The sequence below is a fragment of the Hevea brasiliensis genome, chromosome 1 (genome assembly GCF_030052815.1).
Source record: "Hevea brasiliensis isolate MT/VB/25A 57/8 chromosome 1, ASM3005281v1, whole genome shotgun sequence".
Taxonomy (NCBI): Eukaryota; Viridiplantae; Streptophyta; class Magnoliopsida; order Malpighiales; family Euphorbiaceae; genus Hevea; species Hevea brasiliensis.
The window spans coordinates 8,475,666-8,499,175 of NC_079493.1; the positions used below are offsets into that span (position 1 = coordinate 8,475,666).

The following is a 23,510-nucleotide window of genomic DNA, read 5'->3' on the forward strand; positions in this document are numbered from 1 at the left end:
ATATATATATATATATATATATATATATATATATATATATATATATATATATATATATATATATATATATTCCAATGAAAAGTATTGTAAAAAAATTAGACTTATATATTAATGCAATAAGAATTTTAGAAATATATCTATAATTAAAATAAAATATAAAATTATTTTATATAAAATATTTTTTTTAAAGAACTTATAAGGAAGTAAAAGTAAAAGAAAATTTCAACCTGACAAAAATTAATTTATCTTTTTTTTACGTAAATTTAAATATAATTATATTAAAATATTTTTACATAAATTATAAAATAAATATAAAATCCTATTACTATTCATTAAAAAGTTATTATAACATATTTTTAGAAATAATTTATTTTTAAATTATTATTATTATTAAAATAATTCGGATATAGTATTATTAAAATGATTATTAGTTATTATTATTATTGAAAAGTAAATAAAATATTTATTATTATATTAAAATATTTTTTACCTAAATAATTATATGATATAAATAAAAATATATTAGGATTCAATAAAAAAATTATTCATAAAAAATAAAATACTTTCAATTTTTATAAATAATATAAATTATGAAGAGTTTTTTTGATAAAACTATGTCTATATGTATATAAATTATAAATAAATATTTTAAATTATAAAAAAATTAATTAAATGAAATTTAAATATAAATAAGGTTAAAAATTTTAAATTTATATAAATTTTAAATTAATTAGATAATAAAAAAATAAAATATAAATAATAAAATAATAAGAAAATTTTTAAAAAATTTCAATGTTTTTCATATATATATATATATATATATTTTTTTTTTTCCATATGAAAAAGATACCTAAAGCGAGTTTCCAAAATTCATGGGAAGACGAAGACAAAAATTTGAGCCATAGATTATCTCAAGCTCTCACCCTTCTCATCTCTTTGATTTGACTGTCTCTCTCTCTCTCTCTCTCTCTCTCTCAGCAACAAGAAGCTCTTTTACATAAGCCATCGCAAAGCCATTTCTTTTATTGGGTATGTAAATCAATGAACTCTATCCACACTCTTCCGTACTCTTCTTCTCCACGCTACTTCTTCACCCGCAACTCCTTCTCTGTTAAACGCCGCCGTTCTCGCCATTCCCGACGGCACAGCACCACCAAGACCTTCGAAATCAATCCCGGCAAGCGCTCTTTAGCTAACGATCATGTTAACGATACCCAAAGTCTCAAATTAGTTGTTGATGTTAACCAAATATCATCTCTAACCTCTTCTAGATTCCATCGATTTGTTTCTTTGGCGGAAGATGCTTATTATGACTTGAAGACTCTCATTACGGTAGACGAGAATAATCGGATTCTGTTCTCGTGTCGCAAATCGACTCTGCAGTTTACTGGCGCTGTGTTGCTTTGTGGGTTTGTTTTAGTTTCGACGATTAGGGTTTTAATCAAATTGTTGTTGGGGTTTAGGAGTAGGTTAAGGGTTCCGAGACAGAATGTTGTGGTTCGTAGGGACAGGAGTCTTGGAGGGAGAGAGGTCGTTGTAGCCACGACAGTGAATGACAGAGGACATGTGAAGAGGAAGAGTTCCAGGGTTCTGGACAATCCCCTTTCACTACCGGGTTGGGTTTTTGGTTCGGAGTTGGGAAGAGATGATTGGAGGAGTTATAGGGTAAGGAGCCAAGCGAAGTTGCCAAAATGGTGGCCAGTTTCAGTGGCCGCGGAGCAGGACCTGGTGGTGGATAAGCAGGAGTACCAGAGGGAAGCCAACAGATTAATACGAGGTTGGAGTCTTTTCAATTTTATCTAGTCCTATATCTCTTTGAATTAATGGGTGAGGTGTAAAGCAATATCAATAATCTGTTATTTATAACTTGGGTAGCTGTGGAGAAATTTATTTGTTGGCCCTCTTAATTTCATCTGGGAATGGTTATTGATTGATGAGGGTAATACTGAAAACTAAGGGCTTATGTGATTCAATTCCAAACACAAAATTTTGTGGAATTCAATTGAATAAATGAAGAATAAATTGTTATTGCAGGTTGTGTTTGTGCCACAAAATAAAAAATGTTATAGGTTGTGTGGTTTTGCATCTATCAACTTCAATAGCTAAAAAATTATGGGTTATTTGCAAGAAATAGTGAAGATTGGGGTTGAAATACAATGTTCATTCTATCATTTTAAACTTTAAAATTTGAAACCCAGATAATTTAAAATTTTTTAATTTTTTTTGATAATTTCTCTCTGTTTGACAAAATTTGTATAAGGTTTTAACTAGCTATAAAACAAACTTTATATTAATATATGGCTTGTATGAAATGGGTTGATAATATGTAAGAATTTCCAAGAAAAATTTTGGCTTTAAGTTTGAATTGTTTTAAGTATGATTCTCATATTGGTTTGTGTTTCCTTAATAAAAAAAGGGTAGGTTTTCAATTCCAATGGTTTCTAAAGTTTGAGAAGACATTGTACTGATTTAAAATTTGGGCATCAATTAGTAATTAACCCCAAAGATCAGGGGTGAGTGCGACATTATTTACTCTATTTATTTCCTTGATCTTAGGGGATTAATATGTCAAAATAATATTTGGTGAGGCGTCCTTTGAGGTTTTTTTTTCTTGCAATCCCACTGTCCATATCTTGAGCAACATTTCTATTAAAATTATCTGGGATGAACGGATTCATTGCAAGTTTGCAACTATTCCATATCTAGAACAACATTTCTATATGTTCTTTAATATTATTATCTGTTATGATTCTATGCCTTAAAATCTTGTCTATGAGGTTGTTTTACTAGTATTTTATTGCTGGGCTTTCTCTTTGCTGCAGGTAAAAGATGCACATTTCTGAAATTTCAATAAATGCTATATTAATCATTTTTGTGCTAGTTACAACTCATCAACTTGATTTCCAGCAATCACGGACTATAAAACAAGTGGAAAGGATGTTACAGAGCATGATATAATTCAAGTCAGTGCTGCTGGATCCTTTTGTTTGTCATTCTGATTCTTTAATTTCGCATAATAACATGATCAAGAACTTCTTGATTTTCATTGAGTCATCACATTTGTCTAAAAAGAAAAAAAGAGATATTGGTGTATGGTTCACATAATCCCTATTGCTAATACAATTGTCCAAAAAATAATGGAAATATCACATATGAAAATCCCATTCGTTATCTGATTCACTAGCCTCCTTTGTGGTGACCTTTTTAGTGGCCTTTGATTAGGTAAAATTTTCTGGTATTTTAATTTGGTTTGAGCTTACATCATGTCATTTCAAATGAGACCTTACACAAGATATCAAGTTTTGGTAGAGGAGTAGCTCTTTCTTTTGGTGGCATTGCTTTACCTTTTCTTTTATGGATCCAGTGTTTTTCATTTGGATAAAATTAATGTATACGCAACTTGATTAATGAGCGTATAAGCATGGTTTTAAATCGCAGTCGCGGCCGCATTCATGAGTAATGGAATGGGCTTATAACGATAGTAAAGTAACAGTAATGGCCTGTTGCTATGCAAAAAATTTGCAAAGTTTATAAAATGAATAAATATTTGAAGATATAATTAAAATTAAGATTTACAACTAAATAATAAGTATAAATATATCAAATAAAGACATTAAATCTATCGTTTTTATATGTCACTAGCATTAATTAATTTAAAACCAAAATAACTAAGTAGATAGTAAATAACTTAGTAGATAATAAATAACTAACCTTATTACCACCAAAATGAGTCTCTAGAGTTTCTTGATTATTTTGACTGGGATAGTAAGACTGGGAGCTTTGATCATTAACTTAGGTTGTAAATTTACCATGTCATTTATATAAGTTAATTTCAAGAGTTAATTTCATGATTATATATTTTTCTTAAATTTTGTAATCTAATTGATAAATTACAAAACAGATTAATTTTAGTTTTTTAAAAAGTTACAATATTTTTTTTATTAATTTACACTTACCTGTATCCATTAAATTGACCTATTTATGCATTAGCTATAATAACTAGGTAAGAAACTACACATTTAATTTAAAGTTTAGGCTTTAAACTTACTTACCATTTACAATTTATGAAATTAATTTCAAGAGCTAATTTCATGATTATTATTATTTTAAAATTTTATCTTTCCAAAACCTAAAAATTTCTTTGATATTATTTTCTAATTACTTATATATTTAGCTAAAAATAATTAAAAAAATAGTTAAAAATTAGAAAAAAAAAATAATTCACCCTTTGATCTCATTCACTTCAAAAGGATCTTGTTTACTTGATGATCTATGCTCTTGAGCTCAAAAATTTATAGAGAAATGAAGGATTTTACTTGAGTTCTTATGGAGAAAATTGAGAAAAAGTGAAGAGAAAATGAATAGGTGCTAAAATGAATGAGCCGAGATAATTTTCTGCCCAAAAAAAGGTTCCCATGTGAAATAAGTAAAAAAAAAAAAAAAATCCAAAAATTCTCAGCTGGGAAAGTAATGGCCACTACAAGCGTTACTTAGTTGTCAATAACGGCCATTACCTTAAAATAATGGCCGTAATGGCCTTTACAGTTACAATTTTAAAAATCCGTTATATAATGGTGGTAATGGTAACCCAAAATTCCTTTGGATAACAGCCATTACATAATGTAACGGCTGTTATTTAAAACAGTGCATATGAGTGCATCAGGGGAGTTGCTGTAATTTGTGTATGAGTTTGTGAGCTGCTTCTTGTTTGTCTTGCTCAAGTTCACATTTGCCTTTCCATGTACTTTGAATTTATTTGGTTAATAAATTTTCTGCTAGAATTTGGTAGAATTTTAGAATTGGTTTCTTTTTTAACAATTGAAACATGCACTTATTATTTTGGTTGCTGATTCTCAATATGCAATGGACTTTTCTTTGCCTGTATGGGTGAGCAGTTACGTCGAATATGCAGGACATCTGGAGTGCAGGTTTCCTTTGACACCACAAATACACGGGATTCTTTCTATCGTGCATCTGTTGACTATGTTTTGAAAGTATGCAGCAGGTCTGAGGTTTAGGCTTGCTTAAAACATTTATTAGTTGCCAGTTCATGAATTTTGCTTCTGCTTGTTGTTTCTTACTTTTGTAACTTGCTTTGCAAGCCTACAGTGCCCCAAGTTACCATAATGTTATTCAAATTGATGGTGAAGATGCACAGCGGTTCATTGCTGGGCTTGCTGAAAACATTGGGCTTGAGAATATTCGTGCTGCTAGAATGGTGTCTGCAGCTGTTGCTGCTCGCACACGATCGTGTTTCTTACAGGCATGGGTAATGCTTCTATTCTTATCAGTAGTTCATGATCTTACTATAAGTAGCTCTTGATGTGCATGCTAGCATTTGAATGAATAATGATTTCATGGACTTTTTATCAGCATCGCACTGATGCTAAATTTATTTTGCTGCCATGCCAAAATTTTGGAGATCCTGAAATTTTTCGATGTTATATAGGATTTCCCTCAATTCTTTATTTATTTCAAATGATTATTTTTAGAATACAATGGACAGAATGTCGCATCAATAGTTTGGGAACTCTAAATTTGATTGTACATCAGAACATTTGAGGAATACTCTCCAATCCCAGGATAATAGAGGAGGCAAATTTTACATGAGGGCTTTAGTTGAGGGTGGGCGATATCTCATCTCTGCCCTGGATAGGTACTTTGGTGAAAAATAATTGTAATTTTACTCGTCTTAGTACTGTTGCTCCTGTAACTCCTGTATGCCCATTACCATATCTAGCAGATGGTGCCTCTTTGCATTTGGCAGGTGCACTTGCAGTGGCACAGCCAGTTGACTTTTTTTAGTCATTGTTGTTATCTGTCACCATAACTATCTAAATATTGGGGATGGAAAATGGGTGATGATGGGTGCAAACTTAGGTGAGGAGTGTTTTGCGAGATTGTTTTATAATTAAACAGGCCTGGCATTTGTTGTTAGATCAACTTATCATGAGCTAGGAGAACCTATTTGATTGTCTTAGAAATTCTGCTTGATATATAATGTCCAGCTTTTCTCAAGCATGATGGGATTTTAATTTTGCTTTGCATTGTCTCTTCAATCATAATGAATGGGACAAAAAGGATGCTTTGTGACAACATTAATAACTTAAAATGGGCTACATTTATGTGAAAAAGAAGAATGGTTGTGGAAGACAGATGAATTTGTATTGGATGCAATGGAGAATTTGGCAGTTCTACCAACTGCCAATGCTGCTGGGCAAACTGTTCTTTTCTTAGTCGAAAAAGAAATAGGCAAAAAGGGAAGAAAGTGAGTAAAGAGAACAGAAGAAGAAATGAGCCTTCTCTCTTTGTCCAATTTTATTTACTTCAGCTAGATCCATTATCATCACAATTCACAGCTCTTCCATCGTTAGGTTTTAATTTTTAGGGAGATGGAGGGACAGCAGGGTGGAGAAACATTTCTTAGTTGACTTAATTTACTATCTTGCCTCGCCTTCTTTTTTCCTCCCAAAGTTCTATCCTTTCTTCTTTAAACAGTACGTCAGTGTTTATTTGCATGATGTTTGTATCTAAGACTTTTGGCTAAGGAACATGGGTTTTGAAATCCTTGCCTCACTCTGTTTGTATTTTTTCGTTTATTTATTTATTTTTGAGGTGGGGTGGTTGGTTTAATATAGTTTGATAACAGTGAATAAAATTGAGAAACAATTTGAATCCTTTCTATGCATGTAAAATGTATTTTCTTCTCTCCAAAAGTCTGCTCCTTCTGAAGTAAAATAAAGTATCTGTTTTTATTTTTTTTTAATTATACTTTTGTTTGTTTCATTAAGTTGCTGTTCTAACTGCTATCTATTTTGTGCAGGCTCTAGAAGTCCAAGGTAAACATTCTGAAGCAGTACTGGAACTGTCAAAGATATGCCTTGTTCTCCGAGCATTTCCTCCTGAAGAATCCTCAGTATGTTGTTGGTTTGCTGACTTTACTGTGCATTTTTCCTTTCTAATGGTTTTCTTTTTATTTTTAAAATTTCTTTCAACGTTATAAAAAGCAGTCTGTATATGCGGTTATCAGTGTTCAGTGGGGTAAATTGCACCAATGGTAATTGGTAACTAAACTAATTGCTGAATTCTGTTGTGATCACAACAAGAGGTCAATTTATTGCAATTAGGTCACTATCATTTTATTTCAATTAAATCTAATTGAACATATCATGATTAATCGATGAATTTTTAAATTTACAGTGGGCATTTTGTATAGTTTTCTTAGCTTTGTATCAAATGATTTAGGGTCCATAAGGTCAACTTATAGTATGTCACAAAGAAACTATTGCTATATATTGGTCTTGTGGGCCCTATGTGTTTTAAGATTAGCTTATTAAAACAATAAAAAAATCTATTTGTTAGTTTTTTGTTAATAGCTTACTGAAATTTTTTCAGTTAAACCCAGTTGAAATAAAATTGAATTTAGATAACCTAATTGTAATAGATTGATCTTTTGTGATCTCAATAGAATTATATGATTCGTTTAGTGACCATTGGTGCAATTTACCCATATTCAGTGTGACAACAATCTTGCTGATAGTGTTGTATGCATTCCGTGTGCATGAATAAACCTATAAAAGAGAGCGCATGGTAATCTTGCTGTCAATTTTCTTCTGGTTATTAGGCCCTGGTGCTTGGGGGATCTTAATGACGATGTAATCTGTATTCTATGTGCTTGATTAAACTCATGGAATAGAAATGTCAGTTCTTCTTTATTCTCCCACTCAACTTAGCTACACACCTTTTATAGCTACCCACGTATTTTACAGCTACCAGTTTTTGCAGCAGTAGATTTCCTTGCTTTTTAATGTTTGCTATGGATTCAAATCTATTATTTGTTCTTCAAGATAAATGCCTTGCCTCTTTTTGCTCAGTGCATTTGCTGGTATTATAATTTAGGCCAATGTTTTTTAATCATTGTTTGGAAGTGCGTGTAGAGTTTATTACACTTGTTTATGATCTGATGTTGCTCAAATGGATTTGTTATTTTGCAGCCTGAGATGGAGATGGTTGCTCGGGGCCTAGGAAAACACTTGAAAGTGGAGCAGAGGGAACTTTTAATGGATATGTATGTTTCAGTTTGCAGTGAAGAGTCTCATAGAAGTGCAGCAGATGCTCTTGGTTTGGTATGTCCTTGTTCTTTCTTCTGCTGAATATATTTTCAAGCAACTGATGAACTGCAATGAACTTCTGGAATCATTTATATACACACACACACACACACACACACACACACACACACACCAAAGTTCATGTTTATTTTATTTTATTTTATTTTTATGTTATGCATAGAATAATCAAGAATTTTTCATTGGACTTAAATCTTGGCTGCACATGAAGGGCTCCTTAGCAGCAAGCATTTGTTAAAATGCAGATGTGCTATCTTGCATTTGACTTGCTGAATTCAGTAATTCTCTCTTTTGCATTGCAGATGCTCTCACCTAGAGGTGTTGGTGACCAACATGACAGCAAGCATACATGAATATTGTCTCGAAATACATTTTAATTTTTTTTTATTATACATGTATTAATTGCAATTTAATAAAGGTCATAGTGTAGATTGCCAATTAATCAATATCATTAATTTCTTGTTCTGAGTAATATTGTTCAGTTATTTACTCTGCAAGTGCGACTGTTGTCTTTCCTGGGTTGGTATGTTGGTGTTATTTGTCGGGTGTGATTACATAGAGTTCAAGCATATAAATTTGTAAATTCTATATATATATATATATTTTAATTAATTTTATACACATTTCGATATTAATAATCTCTTTTATAATCTTTAATTAACGACATTTAACTACAATTTTTCATTAAAATGAATGTGAATTCGTTTAGATTTATTATTGAAAAAAAATATTAGCCCAGTCTTTTATTTACTTTATATTCATTGTATATTTTTATAATTAAACAAATCATTGTATCTATAAATTAAATTTACTTTATTAAAAATAAGTTCATCGTAATTTTCTTAGTAGATTTTAATTTATGTTTAATATAATTTAATTGTAAAAATTTTTTAAAATAATTTTTTAAACTACTTTTTCAACTGCATGTAATTTAATTTCTTTTTAAACTTTTCGACTACAATCATAAAATGAAAGAGTTTTTTTTCAAAGATCATAAAATGAAGACTTGATTGATTATAAAAAAATTCATACTCACCCCAAGTATAATATACCACCAACTCAATTCAACTCAACTAAGCTTTTATCCAAAAAATTTGGGGTCGGCTATATGGATTCGCTTTTTCCACTCTGAACGATTTTGGGTTAAATCCTCAAAAATATGTAATGCTTCTAAGTTATGTTGTATTACTCTCTTCCGAGTCAATTTAGGTCTACCCCTTTTTTTCTTTCTATCCTCTAACCTAATGTGTTCTACTTGTCTAACTGGAGCATCCGTATGTCTACACTTCACATGACCAAACCACCTCAATCTCCCTTCTCTCAACTTATCTTCAATTGGCACAACTCCTACCTTTTCTCTAATACTCTCATTACGGACTTTATCTAATCTAGTATAGCCACTCATCCACCTTAACATTCTCATATCTGCAACTCTTATCTTAGATGCATACGACTCTTTCAGTGCCCAACACTCACTACCATATAACATAGCCGGTCGTATGGTCATGCAGAAAATTTTCCTTTCAATTTATTGGGAATCTTACGATCACATAAAACTCCCGTGGCATGTCTCCACTTCAACCATCCGGCTTTAATCCTATGACTAACATCCTCCTCACATCCCCCATCTACTTGAAGGACTGAGCCTAGATATTTAAAGTGATTACTTTGTAACAGGACCACTCCATTCAAACTAACTCCTTCTCTATCACCAGTTTGGCCTTCACTGAACTTGCAATGCATGTATTCTGTCTTCGTTCTATTTAACTTAAAACCCTTTGACTCTAGAGTACTTCTCCAAAGTTCTAGCTTTCTATTGACTCCTTCTCGTGTCTCATCTATCAGAACGATATCATCCGCAAACATCATGCACCAAGGAATACTCTCTTGTATATGTTTCGTCAGTTCATCTAAAACTAATGTAAAAAGGTAAGGGCTTATGGCTGATCCTTGGTGTAATCCAATTGATATCGGAAAATCTCGTGTCCCCTCCCAATCGTATGCATAATAGTAGTTGCTCCTTCATACATATCTTTCAATACTTGTATGTACCTAATAGATACCCTCTTTTGTTCTAACACATTCCATAAGACCTCTCTTGGAACACTATCATAAGCCTTCTCCAAATCAATAAAAACCATGTGTAGATCTTTCTTCACATCTCTATATTTATCCATCAAGCTTCTAATGAGAAAGATCGCTTCCATAGTTGAACGACTAGGCATGAAACCAAATTGATTGAGAGAGATAGAAGTATCACGACGTAGTCGATGCTCCACAACTCTCTCCCACAACTTCATAGTATGGCTCATGAGTTTAATTCCCCTATAATTTGAGCAACTCTGTATGTCTCCCTTATTTTTAAAAATAGGTACTAAAATACTCTTCCTCTATTCATCAGGCATTTTCTTTGAATTTAGAATCTTATTAAATAATTTAGTTAACCATGCCACTCCCATATCTCCCAAGTATAATATACCACCACCTTCGTCTAATTTTGCATAATAATTAAAAAAATATTAAATAATTTTATTTTAAAAAAAATATATTAATAATATCTTTTATATCATTAATTTTATATTGTTAGAAAATAATTAATATTTTTTAATTTTCTAAAAGAAAATTAGAATGACAAAAGTAATTCATAATAAAATAATAGTAACAAATAACAAAATTTTTGCAGAATGTTTGTCACTATCAACATTCCAAAGAAAATTTTACACCGACGTAATCCATCCATCTCTTATGGTCGGCTACAACAATATTAAAATGGTGCCTTCTATTTTATTATTAATTTATTTAATAATGATTATTTACAATATTTTATTAAAAACAAACAAACTACAAAATATCCTTAACAAAGTTTAAGTAATTTGATCCAACAAACCATCAGGACAATGACTCCTTCCAAGTAATTAAATTACATCAACGGATTATTAGTTTTTTCTACCGAGTCAACTCGTCCTAGCTGGAGCCCGAGCGGCTTTCTATTGGCCAGAGTCCGTCACTAGGCTGTTACTATAAGCGGTAAGGAGCTATTTTAATTGCTTCTAATAAAAAAAAATATTAATAATAAATAAGAAAAGAAAAATCATTTTTCTTCGCATAGAAGAGGTTATAGTAACTGACATTTCCTTTCTTCTGCTATTCGCTTGTCTCATCCTCGTCTTTGCTTCTCTCTCAAGCACGCATCACAGGTTCTCTCTCTTTCTTTCTTTCTATATTTTCAGTTCTGTTTGGTTCATGAGAAATATTAGTAGGAAAACAGCATCATGGAAACTTAGGGCTAATTTTGTCTTGGTATCTAATCAGAGCTTTTGTTTCAACATCTTTCTCTCTCTTTTGCCGCCTAAAATTATTGTTTCAATTTAATTTTCATCTTGCAGGTCATTTTAGAGGGCTTTCGAACGAAGAATCCGAGCTTCCGTTTTTTTTCCAGATTTTGTCTAAGGTAAAACCGCGAATTGCATCATTTGCGGATCTTTTAAGATCTTATTATTTTCTATGAAAACCCTTGCTTGAAATGTTCTCGTGTTTAGTTGATTTTCAATTTGTTAGGCTCTTGTTTTCATTCTTCTTCAATTTGTGGTGTTGCAGTGAACGTAATCAAGTACTTGAAGCAACATCAAGATGGTTTCCTTTGAAATGAATGACCGCAAGAGTGAGTGAATTTTGATTTTCTTGCTTTGCAGATATGCTGTTTATATTTACATATAGATGAACAATTGAAGAAGAGAGAGGGTTTTGAAGTCGGTAGCAGATTGAGAAATTCTTGTTAGGCTGAAATTTACTTGTGGAGAGAGAGAGAGAGAGAGAGAGAGGTCAAGCAGGAAATTAAGAAATTCTTGTTAGGTTGAAACTTGTGGAGAAGCTCTATAATTCAGGGATCTGGAAAATTTCCATATGCTTCTCATTAGTTCCCCTTCCTTTATCAGTTTCCCCATTAAAAGCAACTTATCATAAGAGTTATAAGAGTTTTAACCAAAGTGTATCCCTTCTAACACTATGGTTTGAAAGGCAAGATTTACAAACAAAATGATGTTGAGATCTTTGATGAATGCTAGCTTAAGAGCTTGGTTATGATACGGTACGCATTTGAATTTGGCAGTGTTTTTTCAGGATTTAGCATCTATTTGATGCATGATTATGTGAATTTCCTTTAAAAAAGAATATTGACAGCCATCTACATTGGTTAAATTCAAGGCTGTGCAATATAATGATTTTAATCAGTAAACTAACATCATACTTTAGGGACTTATATGTCATTCTTGTGTTCTAAAATTTTGATGTTTGTTCCTTTGAATGAAAAATTGGCTTGCTACCAGCATTTGCAAGTCTTTAGCAGATGCTAAAATTTTGCAGAACCAGAACCATTCAAAACCGTGGTTGACTTGAACCCTGGAACCGGCTGGTTCAGTCCTGAGCCAAAACTGGATTTTTTTTTTCATTAAAAAAAAAATTGGACCATTGGATTTGATCAAAACCAGATCAAACTGGGTTGAACCAGAATCGAAATTGTGGGAGGACCTTAGGGACCGGTTCAGGTTCATACCTCCAGTGAACACGGACTGCCAGTTCTGGGCCAATTTCGGCTGTGGCCAGGCCTAAGTGCTTCTGTTTTGATGTCATTTAGATACAGTTAATTAAAGTGCTTTGTGGTCATAAAGCTTTTGAACCGTGGTATATTAATCAATGCATAACTGATCAAACTTATTTCAGCATTCCTTGAGGTTTCATGAATTGCTTTTTATGGACTCTTGTTACTGATGATGAATAACTTTTATTGTGGTGCTTCCAAGACAAATTAGCTTATGAATACAGAAGAAAACAAAGAAGAAAAGAAATAGGTTGTTCTTTATATTCATGTGGTCTATATTGCCTGATTCTTATACCACCTATATTTTGCTGTTATTAAATAAAACAGAGATTGGGCTAGGATTGACAGGATTTGGCATATTTTTCTCTTTCCTGGGAATCATTTTCTTCTTTGACAAGGGATTACTTGCAATGGGAAATGTAAGTGCCTTGCTATTCATATACTGAAATATATATTTTGTGTTTTGTGTATCATGTCGTATTCATTTAATGTTCTTATTTTTTCTGTATGTGTTCAGATCCTTTTCATCTCAGGAGTGAGTCTAACTATTGGGCCAAAGTCCACTATGCAGTTCTTCATGAAACGTCAAAATTTTAAGGTGTACTATCCGCTCTCTTTTTCTATGTATGATGAACAAGTGTGCTTGCTTGTGTGCATTTTACAGAAGTTACATGCATTTCATATCCACTTCTGCTTTTCTGGTCATGCAGGGAACTATGTCATTCGGTGCTGGCTTCTTCTTTGTTGTCATAGGATGGCCAATTCTTGGCATGATTTTGGAAGCATACGGGTTCATTGTACTCTTCAGGTCAGTAAATATTTACCTTAATGTTATAGTATTCTGTTCATTTTTCATGGTTGATGCTGATGGGAATTCTGTGCAGTGGCTTCTGGCCAACACTGGCTGTCTTTCTTCAGAGGATACCTATTCTTGGCTGGGTGTTCCAACAACCATTTGTTAGATCGGTATGTTCACTTTGGAACTCAAAATACCTCCTTTTGCATTTTTTTGGTGCCATTCTCTTGCTGGTTAGAGTTTCTGCACTATTTGAGTTGAGACTGACTTTTAGTGCTATTTTGTTATCATAAAAGCATTAAAATAGATACAATTCAAGAAGAAGAAGAAGAAGAAGAAGAAGAAGAGATTGTTAAGATAATTGATCTAGGTGGTTCTATTTGATTTTCAAATGTTCAAAACTGAACCTGACCTGAATATTCAGGTTATACCTTTTGTCAAATGGTTACCAACCTGCATGAAATTGGAACCTACTAATTTTGTGAGATTGGAGCCGGGTCATAAAATTCAACTAGTTGACTGGGTTTATGCGTAGACTCAGGCTTTAAAGTTGATATTTTTATACATGGGAATTTTGTGCACAACAATGTAGAGGGCAAGCTCAGTCTCAGTTGGTGAAAGCTTGAAATGAAGTTCAGTACATCCTTAGTTCAATCTTTGTAAAAACATGTTTATGATGCTAGCATATGCACACATATTACGCATGAGAGCATAATTTTAATATAAACAAGAGGCTTGTATGATTGTATTCCCATGAAGTGTAAAATTGTGCGCATGTTACTTGTGGAAGATGGAATACTTGATTTATTTCCAATGTTTAAGTCGTTGCACACTAATAATTTGGTAGTTGAACTCATTTCTTATTTTATTTTTCAATTAAAATGTGCAGTTCATGGATCGTTACCGGGGTAGAAGAGTTCCTGTGTAAATGCAGAAACAGAGAGAAGTGCAACTGATCTTTGAGTTGGTCCATGTTCAAGTCCTGTAAGAAGAAAAAAATAGTGTCTGGCTCAAGACCTAATTTTTTTTTTTGGTTTAGAGATGGATGGTTGTGCAATGTGCAATTCTGGGATTGAAGGGAAGTGCAACTAAGCTGCAGATAGGTCCATTTCCAAGTCCTTGTAAAAATATTTGTAGATTTTGTTTGGTTCTGTTTGCATGATTGTAGAAGGCTATTTTGATTTGATGACAAACCTTTTCTCTTTTTGATTAAAGGAGGAGAAGAAATGATTTCAGGTTTTCTTAATATTCTTTGGTTCTTTCTGTTCTGTCATTGCATAATGTAGAAAGCAAATGAATGATTTGATCTTAATGCGGATACTCTGAAGATGTTTATTGTTACACTACCATTGTGCATTTATGCTGAATGGAATATTTTTGAAATTTTTATATTGACAATGTTAGCCTTTCATTCACTTTAATAAAAACATACTTTAACCATGTCAATATATTCCTATTGCTTTTTATCATTAAAATCTTCTTTTAGTTTAATTAAAACTTCCTTTTATAATAACAAAATATTTTTCATTACTTTATCTCTTTTTCTTTTGTTTAAGATATTAGGTTCCATATTATATTATATTATATTTTGTAGGGTTGTGCATGATTATTGGGTCTCGAATCAAATCGAAAAATTGTATCGAACCGATAGGAATCGTACCAAACTGAAGTTATTTTGATATTTCGATTCAGTTTTGATTTTTCACTAGAAATTGAATTGAAATCGTAGTGAACCAGAATCTAATTAAGAACAGAATATATATATGTATTTTTAAATATAATTATATATATATTTATATATGTATATTTAATTATAAATTAAATATAACATAATATTATATTTATTTTTCTATATTTTCTTAATAATTTTAATTATAAATATATTAAATTACTTCATAATTCTTAATTATAAATATACTATTATATATATATATATATATATATATATATATATATATGTGTGTGTGTGTGTGCGCGCGCGCGCGCGCGCGTGTGTGTTGTGAAAATCTGCTATTTTATATATGTGTGTGAAAATATGTTGTTACATATATATGTGTGTCTTATAGTTAAATATTATGTAATTAATAAATAATTAAAATATATATCATATGTATTATTATATTATATAAAATACTTAATCGTAAATTATATATACACTTTGTAATTAAATATTATATAATTTAGAAATAATTAAAATATATATTACATGATATTTTATGTATTAATAACTTAATTGAAAACTTAAATATTAATTTAAATATGACTTTTTTTTAAAATAATTACATAAAATCTTTCAAGAATTGAGAATCGAATCAGAACCGTATGGAATCGAACTAGAATTGAAGAATTCAGAGCCGTACCAAACTTAAACCGAAACAATAAAGAACTGAATCAAAACTGTATTGAAATTTTGGTTCATTTTTAGGTAGATCCAAACAAAACCAAAATAGCACATTCTTAATATTTTATATAATAATAATATCATTTTAGATAATAAAAAATAGTTAACTTTTATTAAAAAGTTTAAATAATTTTTTAATCTATTGATAATATTGACCGTAAGACATAAGATATTAAAAAAAAAAATTACTATAAAAAGTTTGTAACAGAAACATGAAAGAAAAGGAAAATTATCCTTCTTGTCTACTTTAACTTTACAATTATTTCATAAAAGTAATTTAGTTTTATATTTTTAAAAAAAAATCTCATTTAATTTAGATTTGAATATAGATTTCTAAAACTAAGTTTTACTCACAAGTTATTCAACTTTATATTTTTTTAGTATTATCACTCAACTTTACTTTTTTTTCCTTAAAACTAAATACTCCCTCAACTTAATTGAAGGTTCATAGGTTGCCATAAACGAAAAATTATTTCTCTCTCCTCACATTTCTCCTAATTTCACATTTTCTAATTAAAATTTAATAAATTTCAAATATTTATACTAACAACACATCATGTAATAAAAAAAAAAATTTAAGAAATATATAAATTATTAATTTAATTATTTTAATATTTTTTAATACATTTTAAGATTTATTTTAACAGTTTTAAATTTAAATTTTTTTATTACTAAATTTGAGTGTATTCAATGTAATATTATTTCTTTGTAATTTAAAGGAATAAATTGATATAATTAGTGGCAGTCAGTAGAAAATATATGTCACGATCCGAATTCTGAGCCGGATTAGCATTAGGACTTGAGTCAGCATAAGGTCCCCAAAATCTGTAGTAAGCCTAACTTTTTCTAGCCCAACCATAAAGCTCATCACCGTAGTCTAATTTCAAGAAAATAAATGGACAGAGCCCAGCAAAAAATTAGACTATTCAATGGGGAGTATTAGCTCGCTCGACCTGTAAACTCAAAAACATATCAATTTGGGGAGATAAGCTTACCCTCACAATCCTCAAGCAATTTAAATTATCAAATGGGAGCTTAGCTCTTTGATCCAAAGTAATTTCTCATATCATACAATTCAATATATATATATATATATATATCCATGAAATAGGTTTACAAATTCAAAGGAAATAAATTATTACAGTCCCAAAAAGTTTAGAACTACTACTAGCAAATGCAGAGTTCTAAATTAAAAAATAAGGGAATAAAATCACAATAAAACTTCTACCGTTAAATCTTTGAGAAAGAAAGCAGGTTAATCTCAAAGAGTCCTTCTGTCACCTGGGAAAAAATGGTTGAATAGGAGTGAGCGTTCGACTCATAGAGCAAGATATTGATTTTAAATACAATTTCTATAACTATCTAAGTTTAGTGCATTCCTATGTATGAAATGCAACATACACACATATTACTAAACGAGTCAAACAATATTCATTCAAAAGATAATTTAGACCACTCACACACCCGTGTGTCATATCAATCATATCATATATATATATATATATATATATATGGGAGTCGATCCCCTATACAGCTCTCTTAATTCCAACTTCTGCCAACGAGATCAATTCAAGCTAGACTTTCTCTTAATAATCTAAATGCGGGGGTCAGTGAGATTAACTCAAAGCTGTACTTACCCCGACTTATCCACAAAAAGGATGGGGTCCCAGTGAGTCAAGCTCCAGCTCTTCTACCTGTCCTATCCATATCCAATATCACACCACACGGACGTCGACGCATGCACACAGCTTGAAATTACCTTAAGGCGATACCCACAACAATTTCATCAAATAAAGATGTAATACAAACCGTGCCGAAGATTTAGCTATATACATATATTTATAAGTGAATGCATAGATATGCCTTGAATATATATTAATATTGAAATTATAAATAAAATTAATATCTACTCACAGATCAACTAGAATTTACTGCGGCGGCTGGGTAGAAGAAGAAAGCTTACTCTGATTACCTAAACAATTATATTTATGACTTTATTAGCACAAATACAAAGTAAGAGTTTAAAGAGTCAAAAAATACCCTAATTTATGCTGAAAATTTTGCAAAGTTTTTCCTATACCTAAAATCTACCCAACCTGCTAAGTAGCTCAAACAACACTTCTATAACCAAAGGCCTCAAGCCCACATCTCAACAACATCACATAGCCCCTTTTGGGCCTGCCAAACCAAACAAATCTCAAGTAATTACACAATTCAGTTATAAGGTTTAAAACTAACATATTCCAAAAATCATCCAAACCAACTTCAAAAATTCTATAAATGTACCCAACAATCCTTAACGATGCTATTAAGCTACTGCAAAAGGAATCATAATTTTCTAGCAATTCACGAATATTTTATGAATTTTATTCTGAATCCGACGTTAGGCAAAAAGAGTAATTTAGAGTTCCGGTTTACCTATGCCAATTCTGACACTTGGAACGTGTCTGGAGCATTTGAAAATGGTAGGATCAACCGTAATATTGATTACGTTTTGAGACGGGCCGTCGGGCAGTTGGATCTGGCCGAAAACTCTGTTTCGGGCATCAGTGAGCTATCATTTATCTAATCACACCTAAATGAAGCCCAAAAATTATTAATAATTATCATATAATTATATTTAATTTTTGAGCGTCAAAAAGTAAAAAATCTTACTAAGCGATTTGGATCGTCCAATGATCGCCTTATTCAAACAGTGTCCGATCGGAGCGGGGTTGGTCCCACCTCGAAGGTCTCGATGCGTTGAGTCCATCGGTGGCCTCGGATTATTAATCCAACAGTCGGATCATCCTAGATCTGATTGGAAAGCTTAAAAAACCTGAAATTTCTCTCCTTCATATCTCACTTATCCGACCACCAAATGCTACAAAATTGGTATCGAAAGAAAGCTCTCGGAATAAGCTTTCCAACGCCATTAGAATTGCCTTGATCAGATGTTAGATGAAGCCGGAATAGTGCCTGGAAATTACTGCCCCTACGCGTGCGTTTTTCTCTCTCCTCTCTCATTTGCCACCGCTTCTGTTGCTGCTCCGGCTAGCAGGTTGGTCGCTGGCATCACTTAGGGTGGGGGGAACTCCTCGTCAGCAGTGGTGATAGGTTGTTGCCGGAAAAAATGGAGAAGAGGAAAGAAAAGGGGCAGGGAGAGGAGAGAGAGAATGAAAGGGAAGGGGGGGGGGGGGAAGGGATTTTATTGCTTCTTTTTTTTTTTTTTAATTTCGTGGAATGAATGTGGAATGAATTTGGACATCCATATCGTCTAGATTCAGTCCTGGAAATTTTCAATTCTTTTCTTTTCTTTTTTTTAATTGCATAATAATAATAATAACAACAAAAATTAATATACAATGAATAATAATAAAACAATATTTAAATACTATAAAAAATTATAAAATTTATATTTTAAAAAATTAGGTTATTTACAATATGATTATTTCAATTTATTCCTTCAAAGTACAAATAAATATAATATTACACTAAATAAACTCAAATTTAATAATAAGAATTTAAATTTAAAACTTTAAAGTAAATCTCAAAATCTACTTAAAATATTACAATAATCAAATTTATAAGTTATATACTTCATAAATTTCTGAGTTATTACATGATGTGGTTAGCGTGAATATACATATATTGTTATTGGTGCAAATATTTAAAATTTATTAAATTTTGATTAGATAAGGTGAAATTAGGAGAGATGTGAATAGAGAAATAATCTTTTTATTTAAGGTAACCTGTAAACCTATAATTACAAGTAATAGGGGATTTTGATGTTTGCTCTAGTTGAAATTGAAAGAGTTTTGAGTTTTAAAAAATTTGAGTAACAGTACTAAAAAACATCTAATTGAGTGACTGTGAATGAAAAATAGTATAGGTTAACCTAGAAATCCATAATATTTGATCACAATGATTTTAATAATACTCAAATTGAAGTTGAATAAATTAAAAAATAAATAAATTAAATAGCTTTTATAAAATAAAAGTTGATTTTGAATAATAAACTTTACTTTTCTGATTTTGATTGATATTAAATTTTGATTTTTTTTAGAATAAAAGAAGTTATTTTAATATTACTTGATTTTTTTATATAAAATTACAATAACAATGGTTTTTAAATAATCAAATCTTTTTTTGCTATATAGAAATAAATTAATTATTTTATTTCTATGTACAAATATACATATTTAACTCCGTCTAAGTAGTTTGTGCTTAGCCGGTCTCAAGCCCGGATAAAGGAGGAGGGTTGCGGTATGTGACAACCAGTGTAAAAATTTCATCACACCTCATGATATGTATTTTTACGATATAAACGTTGGAGTGTCCTCTACTTTCGACGCGCTACATCGGAGACCGGGTGTAATGAGAAATATGCAAGGGTATAGGGCATTCACTGAAAGTAACGCAGCATACTGGCGCCCGGGTGTGGTGTTAAATGAGCAAGGGTTCCCACATCATGAACGAGTGTGTCACACCCTACCCCTCTGTAAGGCATAACATGATCCCGTAGTATACCTAATGAATTACCAACTCCGTCTACTGATAATCCATTAAATACACTACAAGGGATTTTAAAAACTTTTCTTACTTCTTTTACAGTGGTGAGCACTATTTACAGGTGTGAAAGACTTTGGTGAACTGAAGTGAAACAACTAACTCATTTGATTTATTTGGAGTATTCAGAAAATTTTGGCAAGGTGCCATTTGTATTTTGGACAAAGCAGTTATTCGTAAAAACTGTAAAAGCACTTCAATATATTTTCAAATCTCAACTCCAACATTTTTATCAACACAACACATTTCTCAAGTCAAATCCACAGTGATTTTCAAAGACTAAGATACAAAAATATAACACAATTTTTTACAAGCCAAATAACTCATAATTATTTTACAACTTTACTGTACAACTTAAATTACAACTGCTCAAAACCAAGAACAAAATATACATACAGTGAATATACATTACTGATACAAAATGCCACATATGGTATACTCACTATACCCAAAATCTCTGGCGGTACTAGCGACCTAGTCTCACGCCTGTCTATCTCTCTACCTGCGACAGCAATAAAAAGCTATCGCTGAGACAATGTCTCAGTGGTGCACAACATTAACCAAATACAATTTTAAATCACAATTCATAAATCATATCATTAGTGGATACTTAAAACCATAATTGATTTCAAGACAATGAATGTCATAAGGAATTTAAACTCCAATTCACAAATTATCAAAATTCATAATAACACAATTTAGTCAAATAGCTTAAGAATACCGTATTGCCAATTCATACACAATTTGATCAAATTACTGAATAACACAGTTTTTCCAATCAATAACACAATTTAGGTCATGACACAAGTTTTTCCATATATGCCGTGTTGTACACCACGACAAGACATGCTCACCCCAATAATCGAAATCAATGAGGGAGGAAGCTAGCTATATAATGAGTACTCATCCACACTCACCTCAGACTGGCAAGTCAAAGAGGGAGGAACATAATCATACTCACCCCAGACTGATAAGTCAAAGAGGGAGGAATAATCACACTCACCCCATTAATGGAGGAGGAACATAGTATCGGTGTCATGCCAATTGTGAGTCAAAACAATTCCAAACATTTTATTCAAATGATCCGTAAGAATCCAATAAATTTCCAAAGTTATAATTTCATTCACAAAATGGCAACACAATTCGTAATTCACTTCAATTTCCACAAAACCATTTATGTGCTTTTCAATCAATAAGTATCCATCAATATCATTCAAACAATTTTTCACAGTTTCAAACCATTCACAATGTTTTTCAATCAATAAGTGTCCACCAAACACATTTCCACAATTTAAAACAATAATATACAAGTAGTCATAATTTATTTCAATTGAAAATAATTCAAAAGAAATAGTTGTTGTGCACAAACACAATTTAAAACAATAATATACAAATAGTCAATATTTATTTCAATTGAAAATTCAAGAGAAATAGTTGTTGTGCACAAACCTCTGATATTTATCTCTGGTTTTGACTCGATTTCTTTCCCTTTTCCGAGTCATTGTTAATCGAGAAATACAATTTGAAGTGTTTGATGCTAATTTAATTTGCCTCTAACGATGGTGTTTAGTAAATAATGCATCGAACTCAATTATTCACTTAATCACCTAATATACCGACCCTCGCTATGCTTTTAGGTAAATTAGGTTTTAGTGTCGTTAATATGTCACATTCGATAGGGTTTTAGGTTTGGTACGTTTTGCCAAACTCGTTTCCTTGTTTAGTGCATTTTAATGCAACTTCTTTGGATTTCGGGATCTGGTTTGACCTAGCCGGACGGCCTAGTTCCCTCGGTTTTCGGGCTTCGGTCAAAACTACAAACTTGTAGATCTATGTCTTATTGCACGCGGGTCAAAATTTTAGGTCAATCCGAGTTAAGTAGACCAAGTTATGGTCATTACACTATTGCTGGTCAAATGGTATCAATTTAGGTCAATTTTTGGTCAATTTGGTCAACTCTGGTTCGGCCAGTTTTTGGACCCGAACTTGTGCAAGCTTTTTGACTTGCTTATGGTCATTTCTGGGCTTTGGTATCTTCATAAGACTTGTAGATATGGGTCTTAACTATTCATGGTTAAAATTTCAGGTCAATTGGACCTGTTTTGAGTGAGTTATGGCCTAAACACTCACTGCTGCCCAAATGGTCAGTTTTTAGGTCTCAAGTGTACCTAATCCGAATTGGTCATTTTTCACATCACCTTGCAAGCAGAATTTTGGTATGTTCTCTCAATGAAAGTTGGCACATTTTGTGCCTAGTTTCACCTCCAATTGGTCTCATACCAATTGAGGTTACACATTTAAAGTTATAGATCTATTTGCACACTGTCCTCTATGTGTCTTTCAAACCCCAATTCAAACACACATTTAACTTGCTCTACCTTAAATCCCCATACCCAATTCTGATGTTATACCATTCCATATTCATTTATCACTTCTTACTATGGTCAATTTGGACAGAATACAAACATTCTCAATACATCAATTACAACCCTAAACCACAAAGTCCAAATTTAGCAATATATGTACATAATTACACCTAATCATTACATATAATTTCCACTACTAATTTACATACACATTCATCAATTCTTCTATGTCAACATTCTGCCAATACTTCCATCAATACATACAATTATTCAAGGGTCCCCAAGCTGCCGAAAACCTTCTTCAACATCAAAGTGCCCTACAATTTACCAATTCCCATCCAAGTGCATAAATCACCATATATATATGAAATAATCCTCTAGGATATTAAATCACCATGATCAACATTATTTCTCATCAATTATATGCATAAATATCTCATCAAAAACGTGACTCCATGGCTGTCCAAAATGAAAACAACAATAACTCTTCAAACTCAAAATTTTCCTTCACAAAACCAACACCCATAACATGCACACAAAACTTAACAAAGCTATCTTCAAAATTATGGACTTACCTTATGCTTGGAGCTTGTTAAACCTTGCTTAAACTTCTCAAATTTAGTATCAAACTCTTCCTTGTGATGAGTAGACAAAGTTTCATGAAGGAACCCAA

At 31.6% G+C, this 23,510-nt stretch overlaps 2 protein-coding genes across 3 annotated transcripts; both read left to right on the top strand.

Annotated features, from left to right (window-relative positions):
* Positions 1 to 862: 862 nt before the first annotated feature.
* LOC110635769 (uncharacterized) lies at positions 863 to 8,601 on the top strand. The gene is made up of 7 exons (XM_021785218.2): positions 863 to 1,777; positions 2,908 to 2,963; positions 4,896 to 5,005; positions 5,110 to 5,269; positions 6,824 to 6,916; positions 7,995 to 8,126; positions 8,432 to 8,601. The coding sequence occupies exons 1-7, from the start codon at positions 1,042 to 1,044 to the stop codon at positions 8,480 to 8,482; spliced, it is 1,338 nt and encodes a 445-aa protein (XP_021640910.2). The 5' UTR covers positions 863 to 1,041; the 3' UTR covers positions 8,483 to 8,601.
* A 2,579-nt stretch (positions 8,602 to 11,180) lies between these two features.
* On the top strand, positions 11,181 to 14,768 carry LOC131178630 (vesicle transport protein GOT1-like). 2 transcript variants are annotated; one of them, XM_058143887.1, is made up of 8 exons: positions 11,181 to 11,326; positions 11,516 to 11,580; positions 11,688 to 11,790; positions 13,054 to 13,145; positions 13,244 to 13,324; positions 13,437 to 13,534; positions 13,611 to 13,692; positions 14,412 to 14,768. In XM_058143887.1, exons 3-8 carry the CDS (start codon positions 11,760 to 11,762, stop codon positions 14,448 to 14,450), a joined length of 423 nt encoding a protein of 140 aa, XP_057999870.1. In that variant the 5' UTR covers positions 11,181 to 11,326; positions 11,516 to 11,580; positions 11,688 to 11,759; the 3' UTR covers positions 14,451 to 14,768. The 2 variants fall into 2 exon arrangements, with proteins under 2 accessions (XP_057999870.1, XP_057999866.1); XM_058143883.1 differs by having other exon boundaries at positions 11,727 to 11,790.
* The last annotated feature ends 8,742 nt before the right edge of the window (positions 14,769 to 23,510 follow it).

Bases quoted from the DNA above. Each gene is read 5' to 3' on its own strand.
- LOC110635769 (XM_021785218.2), top strand. From the start codon at position 1,042: ATGAACTCTATCCACACTCTTCCGTACTCTTCTTCTCCACGCTACTTC. The intron at 1,778-2,907 runs GTTGGAGTCTTT...CTTGATTTCCAG, and splicing joins AGCCAACAGATTAATACGAG to CAATCACGGACTATAAAACA. The intron at 8,127-8,431 runs GTATGTCCTTGT...TTTGCATTGCAG, and splicing joins CAGCAGATGCTCTTGGTTTG to ATGCTCTCACCTAGAGGTGT.
- LOC131178630 (XM_058143887.1), top strand. From the start codon at position 11,760: ATGGTTTCCTTTGAAATGAATGACCGCAAGA. The intron at 11,791-13,053 runs GTGAGTGAATTT...TAAATAAAACAG, and splicing joins TGAAATGAATGACCGCAAGA to AGATTGGGCTAGGATTGACA. The intron at 13,693-14,411 runs GTATGTTCACTT...TAAAATGTGCAG, and splicing joins AACAACCATTTGTTAGATCG to TTCATGGATCGTTACCGGGG.